The sequence below is a fragment of the Pogona vitticeps genome, chromosome 9, assembly GCF_051106095.1.
Source record: "Pogona vitticeps strain Pit_001003342236 chromosome 9, PviZW2.1, whole genome shotgun sequence".
In the NCBI taxonomy this organism is placed as follows: domain Eukaryota; kingdom Metazoa; phylum Chordata; class Lepidosauria; order Squamata; family Agamidae; genus Pogona; species Pogona vitticeps.
In genome coordinates, this window is record NC_135791.1 from 5,532,768 (window position 1) to 5,553,880 (window position 21,113).

At 49.9% G+C, this 21,113-nt stretch overlaps 1 protein-coding gene across 1 annotated transcript; it reads right to left on the reverse strand.

The window, feature by feature from the left end:
* Window positions 1-3,829: 3,829 nt before the first annotated feature.
* GALE (UDP-galactose-4-epimerase) lies at window positions 3,830-20,083 on the reverse strand. Its single transcript, XM_072980026.2, has 11 exons — window positions 20,002-20,083; window positions 13,275-13,400; window positions 12,212-12,327; window positions 11,681-11,794; window positions 10,295-10,471; window positions 10,078-10,191; window positions 9,909-9,975; window positions 8,358-8,443; window positions 7,240-7,317; window positions 6,538-6,652; window positions 3,830-5,856 (listed from the first exon to the last, which is right to left on the reverse strand). The coding sequence occupies exons 2-11, from the start codon at window positions 13,393-13,395 to the stop codon at window positions 5,801-5,803; spliced, it is 1,044 nt and encodes a 347-aa protein (XP_072836127.2). The 5' UTR covers window positions 13,396-13,400; window positions 20,002-20,083; the 3' UTR covers window positions 3,830-5,800.
* Between the last annotated feature and the right edge of the window lie 1,030 nt (window positions 20,084-21,113).

Genomic DNA, 21,113 nt, shown 5'->3' on the forward strand with positions numbered 1-21,113 from the left:
TCTTTTCACTTTCTGGAGAAGGGCCACCCTTGCCTCCTGAGCGACCCTCACACCCGGCTCTTTGGTGCCAACTTCCTCCGTTCACTTCCTGTCCAATCTCCCTTCTGCGGTTGGCAGCGGCTACAGGAGAGCTGCCGCCAGCGCCACTAGGACAGGGTTGATGGACCTTCGGCACCCCAGACATTTTGGACTACAGTTCCTAGCATCCCTAGCTTGTATGGCCAGTGGTCAAGGACTGTGGGAGTTGTAGTCCACATCATCTGGAGCACCCAAGCTTCTCCATCTCTTTCTCTTTCACCACCACAATCTTTAAGATCCTGCTCTCAAGAGCTTGGAAGAAAATTCCTTTTTTTAAAGAGTACAAATTCTGAAACGTACACGCACACGCGCACACCCCAGCCAGAATGAGACAGTTGGAGGAGGTGTTCTGAGAACTAGTAGCCAGGGAGGGGGAAAAACACACCCCACTTTACCAAGATCTGATACAGCAAAGGGTTTATGCGTGGGGGTGTGTGTTATAAGGCCATTTTTGTTCACCCATAACTCGCCCTGTCCCTTCCAAACCTTTCACCCTCCTGGCTCCCTCTCCTGCTTCTGGCACAAGGCTGCCCGACTTGCCCCTTGCCCAGCGGCTGCAGCCCCCTTCCTGCAGCATGAAATTGGGATTAACTGGGCTGTGGGACCAAGCTCGGCTTCCGCCCAAAGCGAAAGCCTCCACCTTTCTTGACGGTGGCTCTGTGGAGGGCCCAGGGAGAAGCCTTCTCCCCTCTGTATCCTTCTCTCCGCAGCTGATGGGGCACTGGTTGCCCTTCTGCCAGTTTCAGGAACCGCCTCCATCTCGTCCCAAATAAAGCTAGGTTGGCCGCTTTTAGCCCAAGCTCACACCATCGGAAAAGGCGGCTGGAGGGGGAAGGGTTTCAGGGCCAAGGTGGTTCAGAACAGGCTGGAGAGTTTGCGGGGGGCAGGCGGGGGTTCTTCGTCACCCATTCCCGCCACAAGAGCCGAAAGCAGTATTTTATTTGGGGGGCTTGGATCCTCCGTGGCCCCCTCTGCAGTTGGACATACCAGGAGGCAGAAGCCCCCAGGCCTGGTCTTGCTCGTGCAGTAGAATTAACTGGTAAAATCCCGAGGCAAGGGAGCGAACGGAACCATTCAGCAACAACAGTGTGTGCGTTTTCGAGGGCTTCACTACATGTTTATTTTAATCATCCCCACAAGTAATATACAGGCCCTCAACACAGAGGTTCTGGCCAACCCTTCTTCCTGCCTTGAGGACCACCTACCTACTTGCAGGCAGCACCTGTGTTTGTTGTTTTCCACACGGGGTGGAAAGAGTAGTTTTGTATCGTGCAGCAGAAAGAAGACCTCATTTTTTTTCCTGCTTTCTGCTGCATCCTGTAGCCCAGGCCTCACTTTTCTGCACACAAGAGGAGTGGGCGGGCAGGTGGGCAGCCACAGAAAACCCAAGCTTCTGGTTAGGGTGGCCGTTGCCGCCCTCCTTCCTTTTAGAGGCTTAAGACGTAGCGGCTGTAAAATGGATTGTTGGGCGTAGCGATGTCCAGACGAGCGTTCTGCTTTCCGCTGGCACCACCTCCATCTTGGCGGGACCTTTGTCAAAGCGATGACCCATCTGACCTGCGGACCAGAGGCTTTTTTTTCTGGAGGGCGCGTGTTAAGAACGAGGAAGCCAAAGGAAGACGGCCACTTCTCTCTGTCCCCTGCACAGGCTTCTTTATTCTCTTCCCGCCCTCTTTCCTTTTGTCTTCCTCATGTCATTTTTATTTTATTTTGTGTGTGTGTGTGTGTGTTCCACTGACATTAAACAAACACAACTGTGGAGTGTCTTACCTTGTTGTTTCTTCAGTGTAGTTCAGGCATCTCGGCTTCTCCGCAGTTAAGAAGATGGTGTAAAGGGTTATTATTATTTTTTAATGCCACTTCTCACGCCTGCCTGATAAGCGGCTTGGAGATCCTTCTCTTAGAGAAACTGAGCTGGCAGGAGAAAGTGCCAGCTTGGTTCTCGGCATCCATGGGCTTCATGTGCAAGCTGGGATTTGAGCGGCAGAAGGTATCTCTGCCGCCTCCCCACTGCCACCTCATTCAGCAGAGTCCCTCTGTGCAGGGCTAGCAGGGGCTGCGATCTTGCTCGGAGGGGCTACCGGAGAGAAGAACAATTAGGGAACCCTGTCTCTGCGTTGCATGTATCTAAATGTGGGTCCACCCCACTACAGGGTTTCCAGACTGGTCTGTGCCCTGCGTGGTGAGCCTCCCATATTGTTCGGAGGGGAACCGAGTTGGATTTTTCCTCTCTTAAAACAAAGTTTCCAATCTTCAGACTATTTCTAAAGCCAGAAAAGTCCAGGGAAACTCTTATCTGAAGGGTAAGGTTCGCTGCTGTTCCATGCAAATAATTGGAGAGGGTTCCCCCCCCCTTTTCCCCATCTCGTTCAGTTCTGGTTTCCTTGGTTAGCCGTGGCTTTCCACAGTTCTCTTGTGGCTCTGTTGACCGGGTTGTTGTTGCAACTGGAAATGCCAGGGCCCGATCCTGGACGTTCTGTATGCAAAGGGGGTGTGTGTGTCTCCGAGGCCGTTGCCTTTTCCATCTGGGCAACACATAGCACGGCCCCAGCACCATCATCAGAACAGCAGATTTTGTCAGGCTCAAGAGGTGGTACTCAGCAAAAACGTTGAGGGAGTTGGGCATTTCGCTCGAGCCTGGTCTAAGAACTGAATGCAAGACTCAGCCAGTTCGTTCTGTCGACCTCTGGCCTTGAGGAACACTTGGGCATTTTCCACCCTGAGGGTAACGAAGAGCTAATTGGACTCTGCTGTACCGAAATGCTCTTCGTTGAAGTTTTGCACGCCTGGCTTGGAGACCGAAGGATTCCCTCCCGCTGGCCCAAACAGAGCCACTGAAGAAGTCCTCGAGCGCCGCTTTCACCATCATCAGGATGCGCTTGCCTGTTAACTGCTGGTGCTGCAATAAAAGCTGGAAGTGAACCTAGTATTAGCCTAATAGTGCGCAGTAGTCATTACAAACACACACACAAACACACATCTCGCCGTTCAACTTTCTTGCCTCAGGTCAACAGAGGTGCACTGGCTAGGTGACATTTTGCTCAAGGGAGTTCCGCAGGCAGAGCGCTCCCTGGGGCAGGGGTGGGAGCCCTGAAGCCCTTGGGCTAAAGCTGGCCCTCTGGGCATCTCCTGTCTAGCCTTCTGGATGCTCCTGGGATGCTCCTAGTGGCTTTTCCAGGACACCACCATGTGGCATTCCTCCAGGCAGCTTCTTTCTCCTCTTCTATAAATGAAATGTCTCACTGACTTGGAGAGTGGGGGGAGTTTTGGACCAAACTGATGCCACCCACTCTTTCACACACACACCCCGGAGTGTGGCCTCCAAGATCTGGTCTGCAGTTATATTCGGCTTGGGAAAAAAGGTCCTCCCCTTTGCTTTGGTGGCCCTGCAGCAAGACCACCTCTGTTGAGCGCCAGCAAAAGGTGGATCTCGACATCATCGGTTTCCATCAAGGGGGTAGAGGTGGGTGGGGACCTCTGGCCGTCGAGAGGTTGAACTGTTAACTCCCATCTTGACCAGTTTGGAAGGGTTTGTGGGATTAAATAGTCCAAAATGTCTGGGATTTTTTTTTTAAGTGGGTTGGGTATCCATATTCACATTAGTTTCTGGCATCCAGTTGTTTGTTCCCGCTCTGGAGACGAGACTCAGAAGAACCCTCCTGCTCCCCTTTATTTACAGGAGCGAGTGAACGCCAGCCAGGCCAGGGCTGCCATTTAGGAAGCAAATGATATTTCCGTCACAACAGAGGGATAGCTTTCTAGTTGGCCTTTATTCTGAAACTTGCACCTGATTATTTTATTTCTGCTCTCCATGGAAGAGCCAATGTCCACCCCTTGTTTGCTCACATTCCCCCAGTGTTTCTTCCATCCTGTCAAGAGACCGCTGATAACTGGGTCCTTTTTCCTTTGAGAAAGGGCCACAAACGGCACCGTTGCTGGCGCTCCAGATCATCTTGGCTTCACCCCATCCTGGCCCCCTCCAGATGTTACAGGGACTTTCCAGCTGACCCTGGATGAGAATGGCTTGTGGAGGGGGGTGCGGTTTAGTCTTGCTCTTGTTTTTTTGAACAGGGATGGGTTTGAGATGGACAACAAGATTGACAGGGTCTGACCTACCAATGTCATGGAAGAATGTGATCCGGATGGATTGTGGAACTGTAGCCATCATCTTCACCCGGTAGTCCTTAAAGAGGGTTTCTAGCAAAATTTGGGAAGTGCTTTCTAAAAAGAAAAGGCTGCTGAAAAGTGGTCACATCCACTGTTACAGGTAAGAGGCAGTAAAGAGCATTAGAGACATTGCCTAGATCTTCTCTCTACTGAGCTCTCAAGGTGTGGCCTATATAACTCTCCTGTCTTCCCATGTTATTTTTACAGCTCAGCCCAAGGGTGCCCACGTTTTTGTGGGAATGAGAACCTCGGCCCCACCAGTTCTAGTCTAGCACCCTAACCCCTGTGCCACACTATCCAAGAACACAAAGAAACCCACCATCCTCTAGTGGCCAGTTCTGGTAACTTCATCTTTTAAAATATAGATTTCCCGAGATTTTTCTATAAATATAATATTTTTGGACCATGGATAAGCGAATCAGCAGATACTGAGCCAGTGGATAAGTGGGTCCTACTGTGGTTCTGCTTATAGAAAAACAACAAAACCTGCTTTGAAACCCTGAGCTAACCAACCAGCTTGAACTCATCCTTACAGAGAAGAAGAGAGGGTCCCACGGGATTGGTTCACTCGTCTGATAGGACTTTGGTTCTAGTTTGGAGGGCGCTAATTGCCTTTTAAAAATCAAGGAGGGTAAAACTGGATGCTACAATGAGTATGCCAAGAAGAAGGGGTCCTCAGCATCTTGCTTGAGCCACCAGAACATGGAAGTTGGTCGTTCACTCCTGATGACCACTCATAAAACAAAGCAAGTACATCTGCAGATTAAAGATGATTTAAAAAACAAAAAAACAGTGGGATTGCAATCAAGCAGGTTTTTAACACTTTAGGAATGGCTGTTTCTCGCCCACAATGGCTATTTCAACCGTAAACAAAAGATGAGCAACTGCTTCGAAATGTTGACCCTCAAACATGGAGTGGCACCATCCGGGTCAACTTTCTCTACTGCAGAATCCTAGTTGTATTTTTATTTATTTTTTTGCTGGTCCTGTTCACAAATGTTCAGTCTCATCAGCCTGCACAACCAAAACAGACGTCCATTGAATAAGCATTATTTTTTAAAAAACGAGAGTTTTATAATTTAGAAACAGGAAGCCATGGAATGATCAAGATTAAAGACCTCAGGGGCACATTAATACCCCGACCTCCTTCCCTGTCAGCATCTCCCATCTCCTCTGAGCCTCGAATGCTAAAGAGCTAGCAGCTGGGGTCTGAAAAAAAGGGGGGCAGAGAGAGAGGCACAAAAATGGTCCCTGGAGAGATGAGAAGTATGTTGCGCAGTGATACAGTCTCTGGTAGCCCTTAAGTCACTTTTTGGGGACGCAGAAGGCATGAGTTTCTTGCTCCCCGATCTGGATCAGCCGGGCTGGCACTGAAGGGAGGCAGAAGGAGCAGAATAATAGCCAGAGGGCAAATGGGGGAGATGGAGAAAGGATGAGAAAACACAAGCGGGAGCCACCATCTTTCCTGAGTGAGAAGCTAACCAGTCCTTTGGAAGTGTACCAGTGTAGCAACAGTGCCTACGTTGTGATGGGAAGGGGCGCCAAGGTCCAGATGCTAGTTCTTGCTGAAGCCTGTGGGGTTCTGGGACTGCCATCTCCACAAATCCTCACCTGAAAGGGAGGGAGGGAGGGAGAGAAGATGAGGAGAATAATGGCAATGTTTTTTCTCTCTCTTTCACAAACACACACATACAAACCTTACGGCTGAGCAATGACTTTATGGGCACAGCAGCCTGAACACACCCAATCTGATTTACAGTCAAAGCAGAGTTAGGCCTGGTTAGTACAGCAGGACCCTCATCTCCATGGGGGTCTCGAGAGTGCCCACGGATGCTGAAAACCACAGATAATAGCAAACACTATACTGTACATAGCATGGTAAAATGGGGGGGGAGGGAATCCAGAAATACATATTTTCACTTTTATTACCAGAACTGGCCACTAGAGGGAGACAGAGAGCATGCTATGCCATATTCAAAAAACAAAACATGGTTTGCTGGCTCCTCCTAGTGGCCAGTTCTAGTAAATCTATTGTGTGTTTGGACAGAAGATCATTAGGGGAATACCATGGCTCTCCAGGCAGGGTTTGGAAAGAATCTAACTTGAAACCTTGGCAAACCACAGCTTGTCAAGAACTGGAAATACGGGGGTCAAGGAGCTGATGGTTTGGTTCTATCGAAGGCAGCCGCCCACAATATATTCCCACCAACAAAGACGAAAGAGACCCAAAGGCTGAATTGGAAAACAGCAAAAGGCTGGGACTTGAAAAGCGGAGGGAAGGGCGCCACTTACACATTTGGTCCAGGCCAAAGACCGCTTTCCAGCCCAGCTCCTGTTCAGCCAGGCCAGGGTTTGCGTAGCAGGCGGCCACGTCCCCCTCCCGGCGAGCAACGATCTTGTACTTGATCTGGAAGAAAGAGAACGGGCCTGTGACAGAGGTGGGAGGGGGAACTGACAGGGTGCAGCTGGTCGGCTGTCGAGGCCCCCCCAGGAAGGAGGCGGGATTAGGTACTGCATCTGTGAGGCTCAAGGCCTCGGCTGATTCCCTTGGCAACAAATGGAAACGCAAGCATTCACAGGATCATACCACCTAAGATATGTCACTCTTTGGTTCACTCACGCCCTCAACCCAGCTGCAGAATTAGCTAGAAAGAGAGAAAGAATATAGTTGTGCCCCGCTTAACGATTACCCCGCATTATGATGAATCCGCTTCACGACATTAAGCGAGGCACCACTGTATGGCTGCCCTTCACCTTTCCTGTTAGGACACGCAGGCAGCAAGCTGTTTCTACCTGGAACCGGCGGGGGGGGGAAACACTAGAGAAGCCCACCACAACTATGGGGCACAAGGCAGAACGACAACCAGACCAGGGGCGAGTAGATGAGGAGACCCTTCTCTGATCATCAAGCAGCAGCATCTTCCTCCCCCCCCCCCTTCTCCGGCCCCCGGCAAACTTCTCTTCCCAAACATCCTGCCAGCCTGGGTCCCGTACCTCTCTTCCCGAGGCCTTCTCCATGGCTTTCACCATCTGCAGGACGGAGTAGCCGGTGCCGGTTCCAAGATTGTAGATCTGCAAGGAGACGACGTGCGTCATTAAGTCTCTGTCCCATTAGCACATTTGTCTACACCTGCATGGTACCTTTTTCAGAGAAACAAAAGAAGGGAAACAGGTGCTTGGCTGAGAGGCGCATATATTTGAAACCTGGCCCCATGGGAGGCTAGAGAGGCGAGGAAGGAGGTACAAAAGACAGTCAAACATGTAGCCCAAGAGGGAGCAGTTATTCTAAAATTTAGGGGGGGTATGTGGCCCTCCTAACTGGGACTACAGCTTCTGCCCTTCCACGTTCAGGCTCTTGGACTATTTTTGTTCAGTCCTGTCTACTTTCCACTGTGTTGCTAATTAAGGGCAGTCCAAATTAACAGCCCACAAATTAATTTCACCAACATCTACACCACAGGCTAGTGTGTGTGTTGTGATTCAGCAAAAAGTACCAGGAAATACAAAATCCAGGGTTCCTTTTGTTTTTTAAAAAAAGAAAGAAAAAGAACTCTATCAACGGTTAAAGATCGGCACGAACTGGCGGTTCGTGCCGGTTCATCATCTCTCGGTCCAACAGGTGTTCTGCAATTCCGAACCCTGCCTCCTCCAGCAGGTGCCCAATTAGTGGCAGCCCCAGCTTCCCTGCTCCCACCTCCTCCAGGCGCTGCCTCTGAGTGGGCGCCCCCTGGAGGACGGGGGACTCACAATCACAGAGCACCCACTGGACCAACAAAGTGGTGGTTCGTGCCCACCTCTACTTCTAGCCTTTAGAAGCGTGCAGGTAATAGCCGACCGAAGGCGACACCAGACAGGAATGGCAACCAGGAAGCGATTCCCTGGGATTTGAAGTGAGACTGCATCATATCCCTTTGCACCTCCTGTAACTAGCTGAACCTAGATGGAAGTTATGCATCGCCTCTGAGGTTGCAGAACAAATAATCAAACGCAGAACTTGTGAAAGTTACTGTTTTGGACTACATGGTTGTGCTGGGAATTGTAATTTTTAAAAAACCCAAAGAAACCAAAAACCACCTTTTTCCAAGCTCTGTTAAAAAATGAGCTTCTCCTACCTTACAGCCGCAGTTCTCCTTGAGCTTCTTCAAAGCCGCAAGATGCCCCTTGGCAAGATCCACCACGTGGATGTAATCCCGGACGCCTACCAGAGAACAAAGGAGACGGTCAACCTGCCCAGTTCGCCCGGCCTGAGCAAATCCCCACCACCTCCCTAAGGTTCTTGTCAGCGCTTTTAAAAACAGACATGAATGGGACACTCAAACAACCCAGAGGAGATTTTTACCACAGGGACTGTGGATGCAACGTGTTCTGTCTCATGCTCGGAGGACCCGACTGTGGGAAACATTTGTTGAGCCTCTCTTGAAGGAAACCTGAATAGGAAAACCTCTGTGCACGGTGCTTTTAATGCCAATTTTAACCTGGTTTCTCTCTCTCTCTCTCTCTCTCTCTCTCTCTCTCTCTCTCTCTCTCTCTCTCTCACACACACACACACACACACACACACACACACACACACACACACACACACACGCGATCTCGTGCAGGCACAAAGCAGTGACCCACAACTAGTGCATATGTATTGGTTTTATATTTCTACCACTGTTTTTAATTTTACCTACATTTCATATATGTTCATAATTTTAAATTGTACAGTGCTCTGGTAAATAACCACGTGCTGTCAAGTCAATTCTGACTTATGGGTTTTCTAGGTAAAGAATACTCAGAACTGGTTGATCATTTCCTTTTTCCGGGGGTGCCCTGGGATTGTGTGCAGCTTGCCCAAGGCCACCCAGGCTGGCTTTTCTCCCTAACCCCCTGAGCTATCCAGCCAGCGGTGACACTCCGATATAAATAAAGACAGGAAAAAAATCCTCAGATTGCCTGGCCCCTCATGCTTCCTAATTGGAGGGCTATCCTTGCCAATTGATGCAGAACTCAAAAACGGGTAAGACTAAAAGTGTAGGTCTGTGTGCATCTCTCCAGCCCATAACCCTTCAACTCATACTGTAGATCAGTGGTTCTTAACGTGGGCGATAATGCCCCCCAGGGGGCAATTTCATTTTTCAGGGGGGGGCGATAGAATTAAAAGGGGCGGTGTGGGGGCGCTGGAGCAGAAGGGGGCGGTAGGGGGGCTCTGGAGCAAGCCAAACCAGTTAAGATGGCTGCAGCCTTTTTACAGTGCGCATGAATATATATTTTCCTCCAATCTTAATTTAGTTTCAGAGTTTTCATCTTGAAATTTTTAGTTCCTGCATTGTGGTTTGTTTTTATGCCCTTTTTATATTTCTTTTTGCGTCTTAAAATTCGCTTGCAACTAAATCATTAAATGTTTTTGGGGCATTTCATTTTCTTAGAATTGAATTTTGTTTTCAGGGGTCATTGGATTTAAGTGTCATAAATAAATAAATAAATAAATAAGAAAGAAAGAAAGATACCATCACCGCGGGGAGGGGGGCAGTGATAACTTCCTCAATGGCTCAAGGGGGCGTTTCTTTCAAAAAGGTTAAAAACCACTGCTGTAGATCCTCACACATCTCCGTCTGCTATTTCAAGCTGCTCTACCAAAAGCTTTTGCTTTAAACCGGGGACCCTTCCAGGTCACTCACCTGTCCCATCCACAGTGTTATAGTCATTCCCAAATACGTTCAGGTATTCTCTGCGCCCCACGGCCACCTGCGAAGTGAACGAGCAAAAAGGTACCCCTCGGGTAACCGAAAATGATCTCAGGCCAAGGGATGAGTCAGAAGGGAGTCGCTTTATGGGGCGGGGGAGTACCTGGGCCACATAGGGCATTAAGTTGTTCGGGATGCCTTGGGGGTCTTCCCCGATCTTCCCCGACTTGTGTGCTCCGATGGGGTTGAAATACCGCAAGAGGATGGCGTTCCAGTCCTGGGGAAAGAAGCGCCGACAGATCGAGACCCAGATGTGTATGGAGAGGGGGCAAGGCGTTCGACAAGGAGAGGCGTCTCTGCGTCCCGTTTTGCTTTCTTACCGGTTCCGCCTTGCACAGGTCCTTGATCATCTCTTCTATGAAATACTTAGACTTGCCGTAGGGGTTGGTGCAGCCGCCGACCGGGTGCTTCTCGTCCAGGGGGAGGTAGGCCGGGTCTCCGTAGACGGTGGCTGAACTGCTGAACACGATGTTCTTCACTCCGTGGGCTTTCATGGTCTGGAAGGTGAGAGAACAGGCTGGCTAGCAGGACTCTGGCCGAGAGCTGTGTGGAACGAGCGTCAAATGTGGCAGAGAGGCTAAATTTGTTTGCTTGTTTTTACCCCCTCTTTCTCCTTAAAAAGGACCTAAGGTGGCTTACATCTTTAAAATACAGTATTTCGAGCTATAAACAGTAAGTATACAGATACTAAACAGCACCAAACAAATACCATATTAAAAAAACCTGTAAACTAAAACAATACTAAAAAACACATTTAAAGCAGTACAAAGCTTTCTGTGCCATAAAAAAAATGCAGATGCTGGTTCCGACACACAACTGCGAAATGCAGCACATAACAACCGCACAATCCTTTCCAGTAACAAGAACCCCCCCCCCCTCGGGGGTGTCTTCTTTCTGTGACATCCTGTGGGTCAGAAATGGCCCATACCTGCCTGGATCACAACGCCCAGAATCACCCAGTCTGCTTGGACACCTTGAGTGGAGGATTCTGGGAACTGTTGTGCGTGAAAATGGTGTTTCCCATGCTCTGAGAAGCACCCGCTTCACAAAATGTTCAGCAGCCCACAGAGCACCAGGGCTGCCTAAGACACTTTGCTGCCTGAAGCAGAAAAGCCAATGGCACCTGTCCAATTGCCCTAGTCGAGGGCTATACAGTAGTACAGTCAAGGCACAAAGCCCACTGAATTATTTTGAGGCAGGAAGGAGAACAACCGACAGATACCTCTCGGTAACAGGAAATGAAACAACCAGTAATTCGCTACCTGTTCACAGTAACCCACATGTGTCGCCTGAAGCCCCGCCATTAGACAGAGGGAGGTCACTCCGCCATTTTGTCTAATGATAGGGCCGGCCCTATCTTTGCCAGCCTAATGGCAGGGCTGGGCCAGCGTCCAGAAAAACCAACAAAGTCCTTGGGACCTTGCTCAGCAACAGCATCTGGCATTTATCCCTGATCCCCCACTGGCCCACTGCTATAGCCAAAAAAGATCTGGCCTCTCACACCTCCCATGGACGGGACTGACCTCAAGGCAGCAGCCAAGGCTCACGGCTCCGTCGGACGATGTTAAAACCATCTCCGGCCCCCTTTGAGGGCTTCTGGGTCACAGCCCAAGAGGGCCGGTGCAAAACCCAAATGCCCGTTCTCCTCAACTGAGACTCAACACGGCCGCTCCGCCTCTGTGCAGCTAAGCGACCGGGCTGCTCACCTCCAAGAGCCGTATGGTCCCCGTCAAGTTGACCTTGTAGTATTCCAGTGGGATCTGGACAGACTCTCCGACGGCTTTGAGACCCGCAAAATGTATCACCGCTGAGAATCGGTGCTGCCGACCATTAAAAAGTGAGATGTTAGGTTAAGAAGCAAATGAACACAGGCTGAGTAGATGAAGGAAGGGCGCTCTTGCTACAGGAATGGTCTGAGAACACACGCACTGTAAAGCCGGGAAGGGAAGGGAAGGGAAGGGAAGGGAAGGGAAGGGAAGGGAAGGGAAGGGAAGGGAAGGGTGGACGAAGAGTGGGAAGCGAAGAACTCAAAGACCAGCTCAAGTGAGCCCAGGGTTTGTCCCAGAGAGCTGGGTCGAAGGAGAGGCTCTTCTGAGGAACGGGACAGCATCTCAGAGACCTGGGGAGCAAAGGGTGAGAGCTAGATCATGTCCCCTCCCCTTGAGGTGGCAGGTCCACCAGAACCCCCATTCCTGTTGCAGCTGCTATGATAAAGAGGGGAAGATGGAAACCCTTACCTTCTGGAAAAGGTCCTGGAGGCCTGCCTGGTCGAGAACATCCAACTCCTGGAAAGGGATCTCCTTGCCCACAATCTCCTGCACCCTCCGAACGCTCTCGGGCAACGCGTTGCCCCCTAGAGGAAAGCCACACCCGTCCATTAGTGTCCCCTTCAAGTGTTCAGATTTAAGTTTCCTCCCCTGCAGGCGGAAGACTGGGGTCAAGCAGCTGGAAACCATGAGGGCAAAGTCTGGCCCTCAGGAATTTCCCCCTCCAAGATCTCTTGACTGAAGAGGTCCAACGCGGAGCTGAGAAAAGTTCCTTTCAGGGAAGATCATTCCCAGAAACTCCCAGCCGTAGCAGCTTGTGTGTTCCATGAAAGGAACTTTTCCAAGCCCTGATTCACCCACTTCTAGATACTTCAGAACAAGGAACAGCAACCCACCCTTCTCGCTTCAGTCACTCACTCTCAATGCAGGCCAAGGGCGCCAGAACCCCTCTCCCCATCCATGCATTCATCAGAGGACCAAGTGAGGTGCAGAAGAGGGGGACTGTGCTGGAGCCCTGCCGGGAGGGGGGAGGCGGTGGCAGCGGCGGGATTAAAAGGCCCTTCGCTTGTAGCAGGTGCAAGCGGCTGAAATGGGCCCGAAAAGGAGAAGGTTGGAGAGATTCTGTCAGTCCATTGGTGCAGCTAGCAATAACAGGGCCTTTCAGCCCTTCCTCAGCTTAGGAACACAGACATCTCCCTTACAAAGAATCGCCCCATTGCTCTATGGAGCCCAATACGGTCCACACGGACTGGCAGCTGCTCTTCAGGATTTTCAGCGGGGTCCTTCTTTCTCCAGAGACCCTGGGGATTGAACCTGCAACCTTCTACAGGCAAACCGTGAACTCCACTTTCTGACAGAAGCACCGGAAGGAGCTTTTCTCAAGTCACGTATCTGATTTATCCAGTCCCTTCCAACTCTATTTAGAGATGCGGGGAATCAGATCTACGACTTTCTTCAGGTCAATCGGCTCCTCTGCCACCGAATCCAGTTCAACGCCCTGTGGCCAACCTCCACCTCAATGGACTCCCCTTACCTCGGATGGCATTGTGGAAGTTATCGATGACCACAGGGGTGTAGCCAGCCTCCACCAGCTCCAACACACAGTGGCTCCCTATGTAGCCGGCGCCACCCGTCACAAGAATCTTTTCTGACATGTCACCTGAAAGCGGGCAGAGAAGAACTGTCAGGAGCATTCTGGAGAATGAGGTTGCTTCAGGAAGCTTATAGGGAGTCTGGATCAGGAGCCTCTGCCCCTGTGCTGAATCTGGCCCTTTTGGGGTTTCCTACACTTCCCCCATTAAGGTCAGGTGGTGTTTTTTTGGGGTTCCCAGGCTTTGAAATGGCTCTCTCTCACACACGCACTCACTCACTTTCAATGCCCCAGTTGCTTCCAAGGGTGCGGTTTCCAGATCATCTTGCTGGAGATTGTGCATAGCGCTACACTGATAGACTCATGACTTCCTATGACGGGTAAGAGGAAGGCTAACCTTTGTGTCAACTGAATGTAGGGATGGGAAATGCTGGCAGGTCTGGGAGGAAGGAAATTTCCTGCCCTAGGGATTCTCTACAGACTCCCTGGACTCTCCCCCCCCCCACGGCAAAAAACCTAAAGTAGAAACCAAGCAGAATCAAAGCAGCTAGAAGTCCACATCCAGTTTTGAACCATGAGTATTTTGGGGGCAGCGGGTATAGTTAGAAGATGAAACACTATTCCTTGAGACTTCCCGTGCTATGATTCACCTCCCGCCCCCTGGGAAACTCTTTTGGGCCAGGGGAGGCTGAGCAGGCAGACCTAGCTTTTCTAGGGTGAGGCGCATGGGGTTCAGCGCCACACTTTGCCCATCCTGACTTAAGTCTAGGGAAGGGGAAGGATCTACAGTAATGCTGAAAGAATCTGGCCAAGCCCTTAGTACACCAAGATCCATCCTGTTTTTCCTCCTGGAACAGAGGGTGAGGGCTGCTAGCATCACAAGACAGCTTCCCCAAAAACACACAACCTCTGGGAGGTGGGCAGAACAGCCTCCATGAAAGAGGTTACTGTCCGTCAGCCCTCTGAGGAGCAAGGCGGGGGCCTCAATGGGAAAAGATGGGAGCAAGGTGGGGTGTGTGTTTGTGTGGCAGCAGGGGGGTGTTTCATGTTGAAAGGGTGCCTTCAGGAGGAGACACACCTTCCCTCCCGAGCTGACTCGGCGGAGTGTCTGCCTGGAACAGAGGCCCTCATAGTACGAGCCAAGAAGAGGACGCTAAGCTAACAAACCGCTCACTCAGGATGGCAGTGAAAAAAATTGTCTGCTAACACACACATCCACAACGCATGGACAAGCATGCCATGTATGGGCTTCCCCCCCCCTTGAGATGTGTGTAGAAACACCCCAGAAGGGGGTACAGCTCAAAACTCAGCCGCACGGCTGAGCAGCCTTAGGCACATCACTACCCACGTCTATAAAATGGGAAGATGGGGACTTCCTCTTGATTATAGTCCAAATTCTCATGCTTTGCTTCTGAGCAAACTACCATATTTTTTGCTCCATAAGACGCACCTTTCCATAAGACACACCAATTTTTTAGGAGAAGAAAACAGGAAAATATAATCTGTTTTCTTCCCTCCGTAAGACGCACAGACTTTCCACCCCCCTGTTTTGTGAGAAAAAAGTGTGTCTTATGGTGCGAAAAATACGGTAATCGAATTCGCAAACTCTGGCTCTGTAGCCATTGGGCTACCCAGCAGTTCTAAACCCGACCAGAGATCTTGAATGCTGCCATTTCATCTCACCCATCATCCACAAGTCTGCTACCATCTCTCCCCATCTCCTCCCACTAAGAGTTACCGCCAGAGGCAACTGGGTCGTGCCACCCAGTTCTATGCTGTAAATACATCCCGCCGTCTGTAAACTAGCCTGGGTTGGGTGGAATCAGTTCCCCCTTTTAACTCCCCCCTCCATTTTCCTTATCTTAATCCGTTTTCTCTCCCGTACTGAATTATATATTGCAAACTCCTTGGGGCAGGGACCTGTCTTTTTGTACTAAGTAAAACTGCATGCTGTGCAGCGTGTGTTCACTTCCTGAATCATCCTTCTCCACCCTGATGCTCCTTGGTGGTGCCTGGACTACAACGGCCACCATCTGACTGGGGACAGTGGAACTTGTAATCCACACACTGCCAGAGTGGAGGAAGACAGATGTAAATTAATTTCAAAAAGCGACGCCAAAGCAAACGGGAGCAACCGGACGGAAAGAAAATCTTGTACCCCTGCATTTCTTGCTCAACTATTTAATGTCTAGACGGCTGGGAAGGAGAACTGAAATGTGGAAGAACTCAAGGATGGGCAAGTGAGCACAATTTTTCCCTCCAGGGTAGAAAAAAAAAACTTATCAAAAACACAAAACAGAAACAGATACCAAACGTATCTGGCAAAGAGGAGGTAATTTGAGTATACAGGTCTTTTCAGGACTGCCTATTTAAAAAAAGGCAGGTGGGGATTTGGCCCATAAATTTATTTAATCAAACAGAGCATCTGGGTTTATTTTTTAAAAAAATTCATTATTAGCCAAAACAGGAGCTCTGATGACTATCTGTTTTCTCCCTGGCCAGTTCTCTTGTCTGGACAGGCCATCCGTTCAGACCTTCTGAGACTGGCCTGGTGTAATTTTGCTCCTCCGCCCACAGTCTGCATCCAAAACCATATTTTCGGTCCATTTCTGTTTGCTTCATCCCTTTCGCCCTTTGCTGCAGGATGATTAATATGTAAGCTTGTACTGGCAAGACAGACAACAGATACCAGTCCTTTGATATTGCCTCCAGCAATAGCGCCAGCCTCCCTCCCATCCTTAAGAAGCAGGGGAGAACTTTTCTTTTTCATGCACGGATCCTGCCCCTCTGTTTTTACCACCAGCCAGAGCTTTTCCAACACAACAGCTGGCGCTTTTCTTATCAGTGGATTTCTATGCCTGGAAAAACATCATTTGCTCTACTCCAGTTTGCCAGATGGCTTGTTAAAAGCAGAGGACTCCAGGCAGTAAAAAGATTAAAATAAAATAAAACAGGTCCTTTGACTCTGGAATTCCTGGCTCTTTAGGGAACTAGAATCAAGATCAGCACCAGTTTAGCCTTGCTTCCTGCCCTGCAAAGTATGTCGAACCGGTTATGCAGAACAGGCAGGTGGGGGCTGGCTACGTGGCCAGCGTGTCTCAAGGAACAGGATGCGGATATCAAAATCACACAATCTCAGATCCAAGATCAAACAGGTGGCATTCTCCAGAGCATGATGGTGTTGTCTAATTATTAACAAGTGACAAGTTTTCTTTTCCACTATGTTTTTTTTCCCAGCTCACCATCTAGTTTAAGAGATGCACCAAGGGGTGTGACAAGGCAGGAGCAAATTCCAGACTTCTGGAGGTCGAATGACAACCCTCAGCTTTCTCCCGTTCCTGGTTAGAGCTGTTCGGAACCGCAAGCCAAGACCGCCTGGAGAGGAACGGGCTGCCCAGCAAGCCGTGCACAACCGTGCACAATCAGCACAGCCAGGAATTCTGGATTCGGGACCCACCTTCGGGAACTGAAATGTAACCTTAGGAGATACTTTACGTGTTCAGGCGATAAAGAAGCAGAGCTTGGAACGGTTCCTTTTTTGAACCACAACTCCCAGAATCCCCCATCATGTGGGATTTTGTAGGAGTATAGTAGGACCGTGGTATTCACAAAGGATTGCTTTCAAACTCCCCCGCGGATACCGGAACATTTTTATAATTTATATCCCGCCCATCTAGACCGAAGTCCACTCTGGAAAGCCATACATTGCATGGTCTCCAGCTGCCTCTAGTGGCCAGTTCTGATAAATACACCTTGGAAATACATATACAGTACTGTACAGTACAGTGGTGCCCAGCTTGACATCGATAATCCGTTCCAGGAAAATCGCTGTTAAGCGAAATTGTCGTCAAGTGGGGTAAAAACCCAACTGAAAACTGGCTAATGCGTTCCAATGGGGAAATACCTCATTGTCCAGCGAAGATCCCCCATAGAGAACCACCGATCAGCTGTTTAAAATTGCTGTTGTCTGAAGCAGGGGTCCGGAAAGCAGACATTTTGCGAAGGGAGGGGACCCATTTTGCGGAACCCGAAAAATCATTGTTTGCGAACAAACAGTTCACAAAACAGGCTCCTAATCAACGTCAAGCAAAAAAACTCAGTTGGAACCGTCGTTTTGCAATCGCAATAGTGATCACAAAAAACTCATCGTAAAGCGATTTCGTCTAATGGGGTCGTCGTCAAGCAGGGCACCACTGTACTGTAAATACATATTCAGGGGAGTGTTATTTAGTATTTTCAGGCAGTGGTTAAGTGAATCAGTGGATACTGTTCCCGTGGATGGCGGGGTCCTACTCTCGTATTTCCCTATCCCCCAACCCAAAATGCTCTCCCAAGCTCTGCTATGAAGGAGGACAAGTGGCAGTGACTCAACTCAAGAAGAAAAACCACCCTCTAGCAAAACAGGGGTGGCAGGAAGGAACTGACCGAGGGAAAGACATTATAAAGAAGCATTATGAAGAGCGAGGTGGAAAAATCTGGGCAGGAGGAGAAAACGGTGACTCAGCCCGTTGGTGCTGCTTTTTTTGGCCGTGGTTTCACAGCCGTCACGCCCATGGATTCAGGTTTGGCCAATCTCCCCTAGACAAACCCCTCTGGGTTCAAACTGCCCCTGTCTTGGGAGAGGGAAAAGTCAGAGGAATCAAGGCCGTCCAGCTTTGGTTGATTCATCGCCCACATTTAATGGGCAAGGGGAAACTTTCCTCCTTCGGCTGGAGAGCTTGGCATGCCCCGTGGGCAACCTGGAAGGGGGAACGAAAGAGGAGACGCCAACGGTCGAAGGGGGAAAGTGAAGCTGTCCATCACATTGGGATCCGGGGAGCCGTGGGGGGGTGCCCCATGGAGCTATAAGGAGAAGCAGGCTGGGGGGGGGTCACTCTGGCTTCTGGCATCATGAGCATAGGTTAGGGACCCACCTCTTAACCTCAGACCATTACACCTGGTGGGACACAACAGAGTGAAAGGAGAGGCAAACGGTTCTGCCAACTAAACTGACCCAGCGATGAGTCACAGGTCCCTATTTTAGAGGACAAAATGAATGGCTACGTTCATGAATGGCGAGGTCTGGCTGTGGCCACCTTGCGCTCCGGCCTCGCCTGCCTTCAGCATGGGGACAGAGAAGGTCCATCCCTCCAGATCCCACTGGGCTTCAGGTCCCGTCTCCCCACATCACTGGCCATGCAGGCTAGGGACGATGGGAGATGTAGTCCAGAAACACCCAAAGGCTGCACACGGTCCACCTCTGGCCAAAGAGGTTCCCAAGAACACAGCCCTCGCTCTGAAAACCAGCCTGATCGCTTCACCTCGGACATGCCTGGAGACCAGCAAAATACCAAACCTCCATCCACCACTTTTTTCTAACAGTCAAGCATCACCTCAGTTACTTTAAAGAACAATTTTTTATGGCATAAGACTCTGAGAACCGTGTTGTTAGTCTGGTCGGCAGTGATTACAAAGTGTCCTAAAATTGGCTATTCCCTCTTGCGTACGAATTTTCACCACAGCTAGCAGCGACAGAGTATGTGCCATGCCCTTGGTTATGCGTCATCGAGTCAGAGCTGACTTAGGGTGACCCTTCGTAGGGCTTTGAACGTACGTGAGATATTTAAGGAGTGGCTTGACTGGTTTCCATGCCCCCAGTGAGCTTTCCACAGCGGAGCAGGGATTCGAACCCACGCCTCCCGAGTCTAATCACTACACCACATTGGAAGAGCAGGAGAAAGGCTATACCTTTATAGACCACTAAATAAATAAACAAACAAACCATACACTATGCATGCTTGGGTGGTCAAATCCCACTTTTTCAAAGTTACTCTTGGATTTCTATTTTGCGCCGACCACAACGGCTCCCTCCCTTTTTATTTGCACCGCACCGAGTAATCCCACTGCTATGCCATGGGTCTACTCTTCAGGCAAGCGTGGGTTCGCGCCCAGGCATACCTGGAAGAAAAGAGGCCAGCCTTGCTTCTTGAAATCGAGGAGAACCTCAGGTGGCACAGAAGGTGGGGGGGGGGGAGAAAAAAGGGAAAGCCAAACGAACTCCCGCGCCCATGCATACCTGGAAAGGTGATTTCACTCGCCCGCCGGCCACCCCCAGAAAAGGGAAGGCAGAGGCGCCCAGCGGTTGCAGCAAACAAACCCAGCTGTGCTTCTGGGCACCACGAAGATCAGCCCCTTTCCTCGGGCAGGAGAATTTCCCGGCCGCCTCGGAGGGAAGGGGGGCTGCCCTCCCTGGAAGTCTCTGCGGCCAATAAACCCGGTTTCAAGGGGGAATCTTTTAAGGCATTTCAAGGCTCCCATCTCCACCAACCTGCTGTTTTTAACAGCAGAGGAGCGGGGCCAGGAAGAAAAGGTGGCAACCTTCGGAGGCAGAAGAGCGATTTAAAAAAAAACAAAGAGATCCCACAAAACTGACCTCTTTTTTTTTTTTTTTTTTGCATTGTTTTCTTATGGAAGGGTCATTTATCTCAAGCATCCCCCCCCCAAAAAAAATGCACCAATAAGAAACGGAAGATTAAATAGGAGAATCTCTTTCACACGGCTCTCCTATGCATTCATTCATCCACTCATTCATTCACTCATTCATGCCTACGTGTGTGCATTCATTCATTCATTCATTCACCCATCCATTCATTCCTATGCAAACCTACAGCCCACGAAGGCGGCCACTCACCTCCCACCCTGCGAGCGCCTTCCGGGCAAGATGGGCGCAATTCTGCGGCGCGGCCCCTTTAAGAAACGCTCGCCTTTCCCCGCCCCTTTCCTCTCTCTCGGCCCCGCCCCTCTCGCGGGGCGACACGTCAACGCTTCCCCATGGAAACGCGGCCCTTTTTTTCCCCTCTTCGGCGCTCCGCCCCCTGGGTACGGAACGCTGCGAGGGCCATAAGGGTGTGAAGTCGAACAACCGGGGCATTGTCCCCCAGAAAAGGACAATATTCAGGTATCTATATCTCAGACTATATAGAAATATAGTTTATTTCCACCACCCCTTGCGGGCACCAGGCTGAGGGGGAGCTCCAAGGATATTCTAGCCAGGGGAGAATGGCCTATCGAAAACGAAATGCAAATAGCTAGGTTTAAAATCGAACAAGGTGCCCTCTTTGGTGAACTATCCCATCACCAGATTTTTTTTTAATATTGAGATATAGTTTAGCCTTGCCTGCTTCTGCATGAGATTCACAAGTGTTAACCTTGTGGACCGCGGTTACCAGCACCCCGCGGATGCTGAAAAACGCGGATGTAGGGAACACTGTACATTGCAGTCTCTGGCCCCCACTAGAGGCCAGTCCTGGTAAATACACCTTGGAAATACATATAAACATGCCTTTCGGGGGAGTGGGAGACTACTGAGTATTTTCAAAGTCCATCAGTGGATACTGATGCTTCGGGGGGGGGGTGTTTCCTTACTGTACTCACTGCTTTTGTCTATGAAACATCCTCTGCTTCACGTAACCCTGCTGGGAGTCTGGTATTCTTTGACAAGAGTCAGGAACCAGTTGGGGTGCACAATCGCAATCACTGAGAACGACACGTCTCCCTTCAATTGTACCAGTCTGGGCAGCACATTCTGGTTACGCATGAATTATTACTTTTTAAATAAATAAATAAAGATTTCAAGAATTAAATAAATATTCAGTAAATACTGTGCCCCTGGCCACTCAGAACTAAGGGTGTGAGTTCAGTGTGTTAAGGCGTCGAAATTCAGCCTCTATCAAGGGCTAAGTTTATTATAGCCACTGGCTATTAAAACCACGAACATATGCATATACATTACAATGCACAATA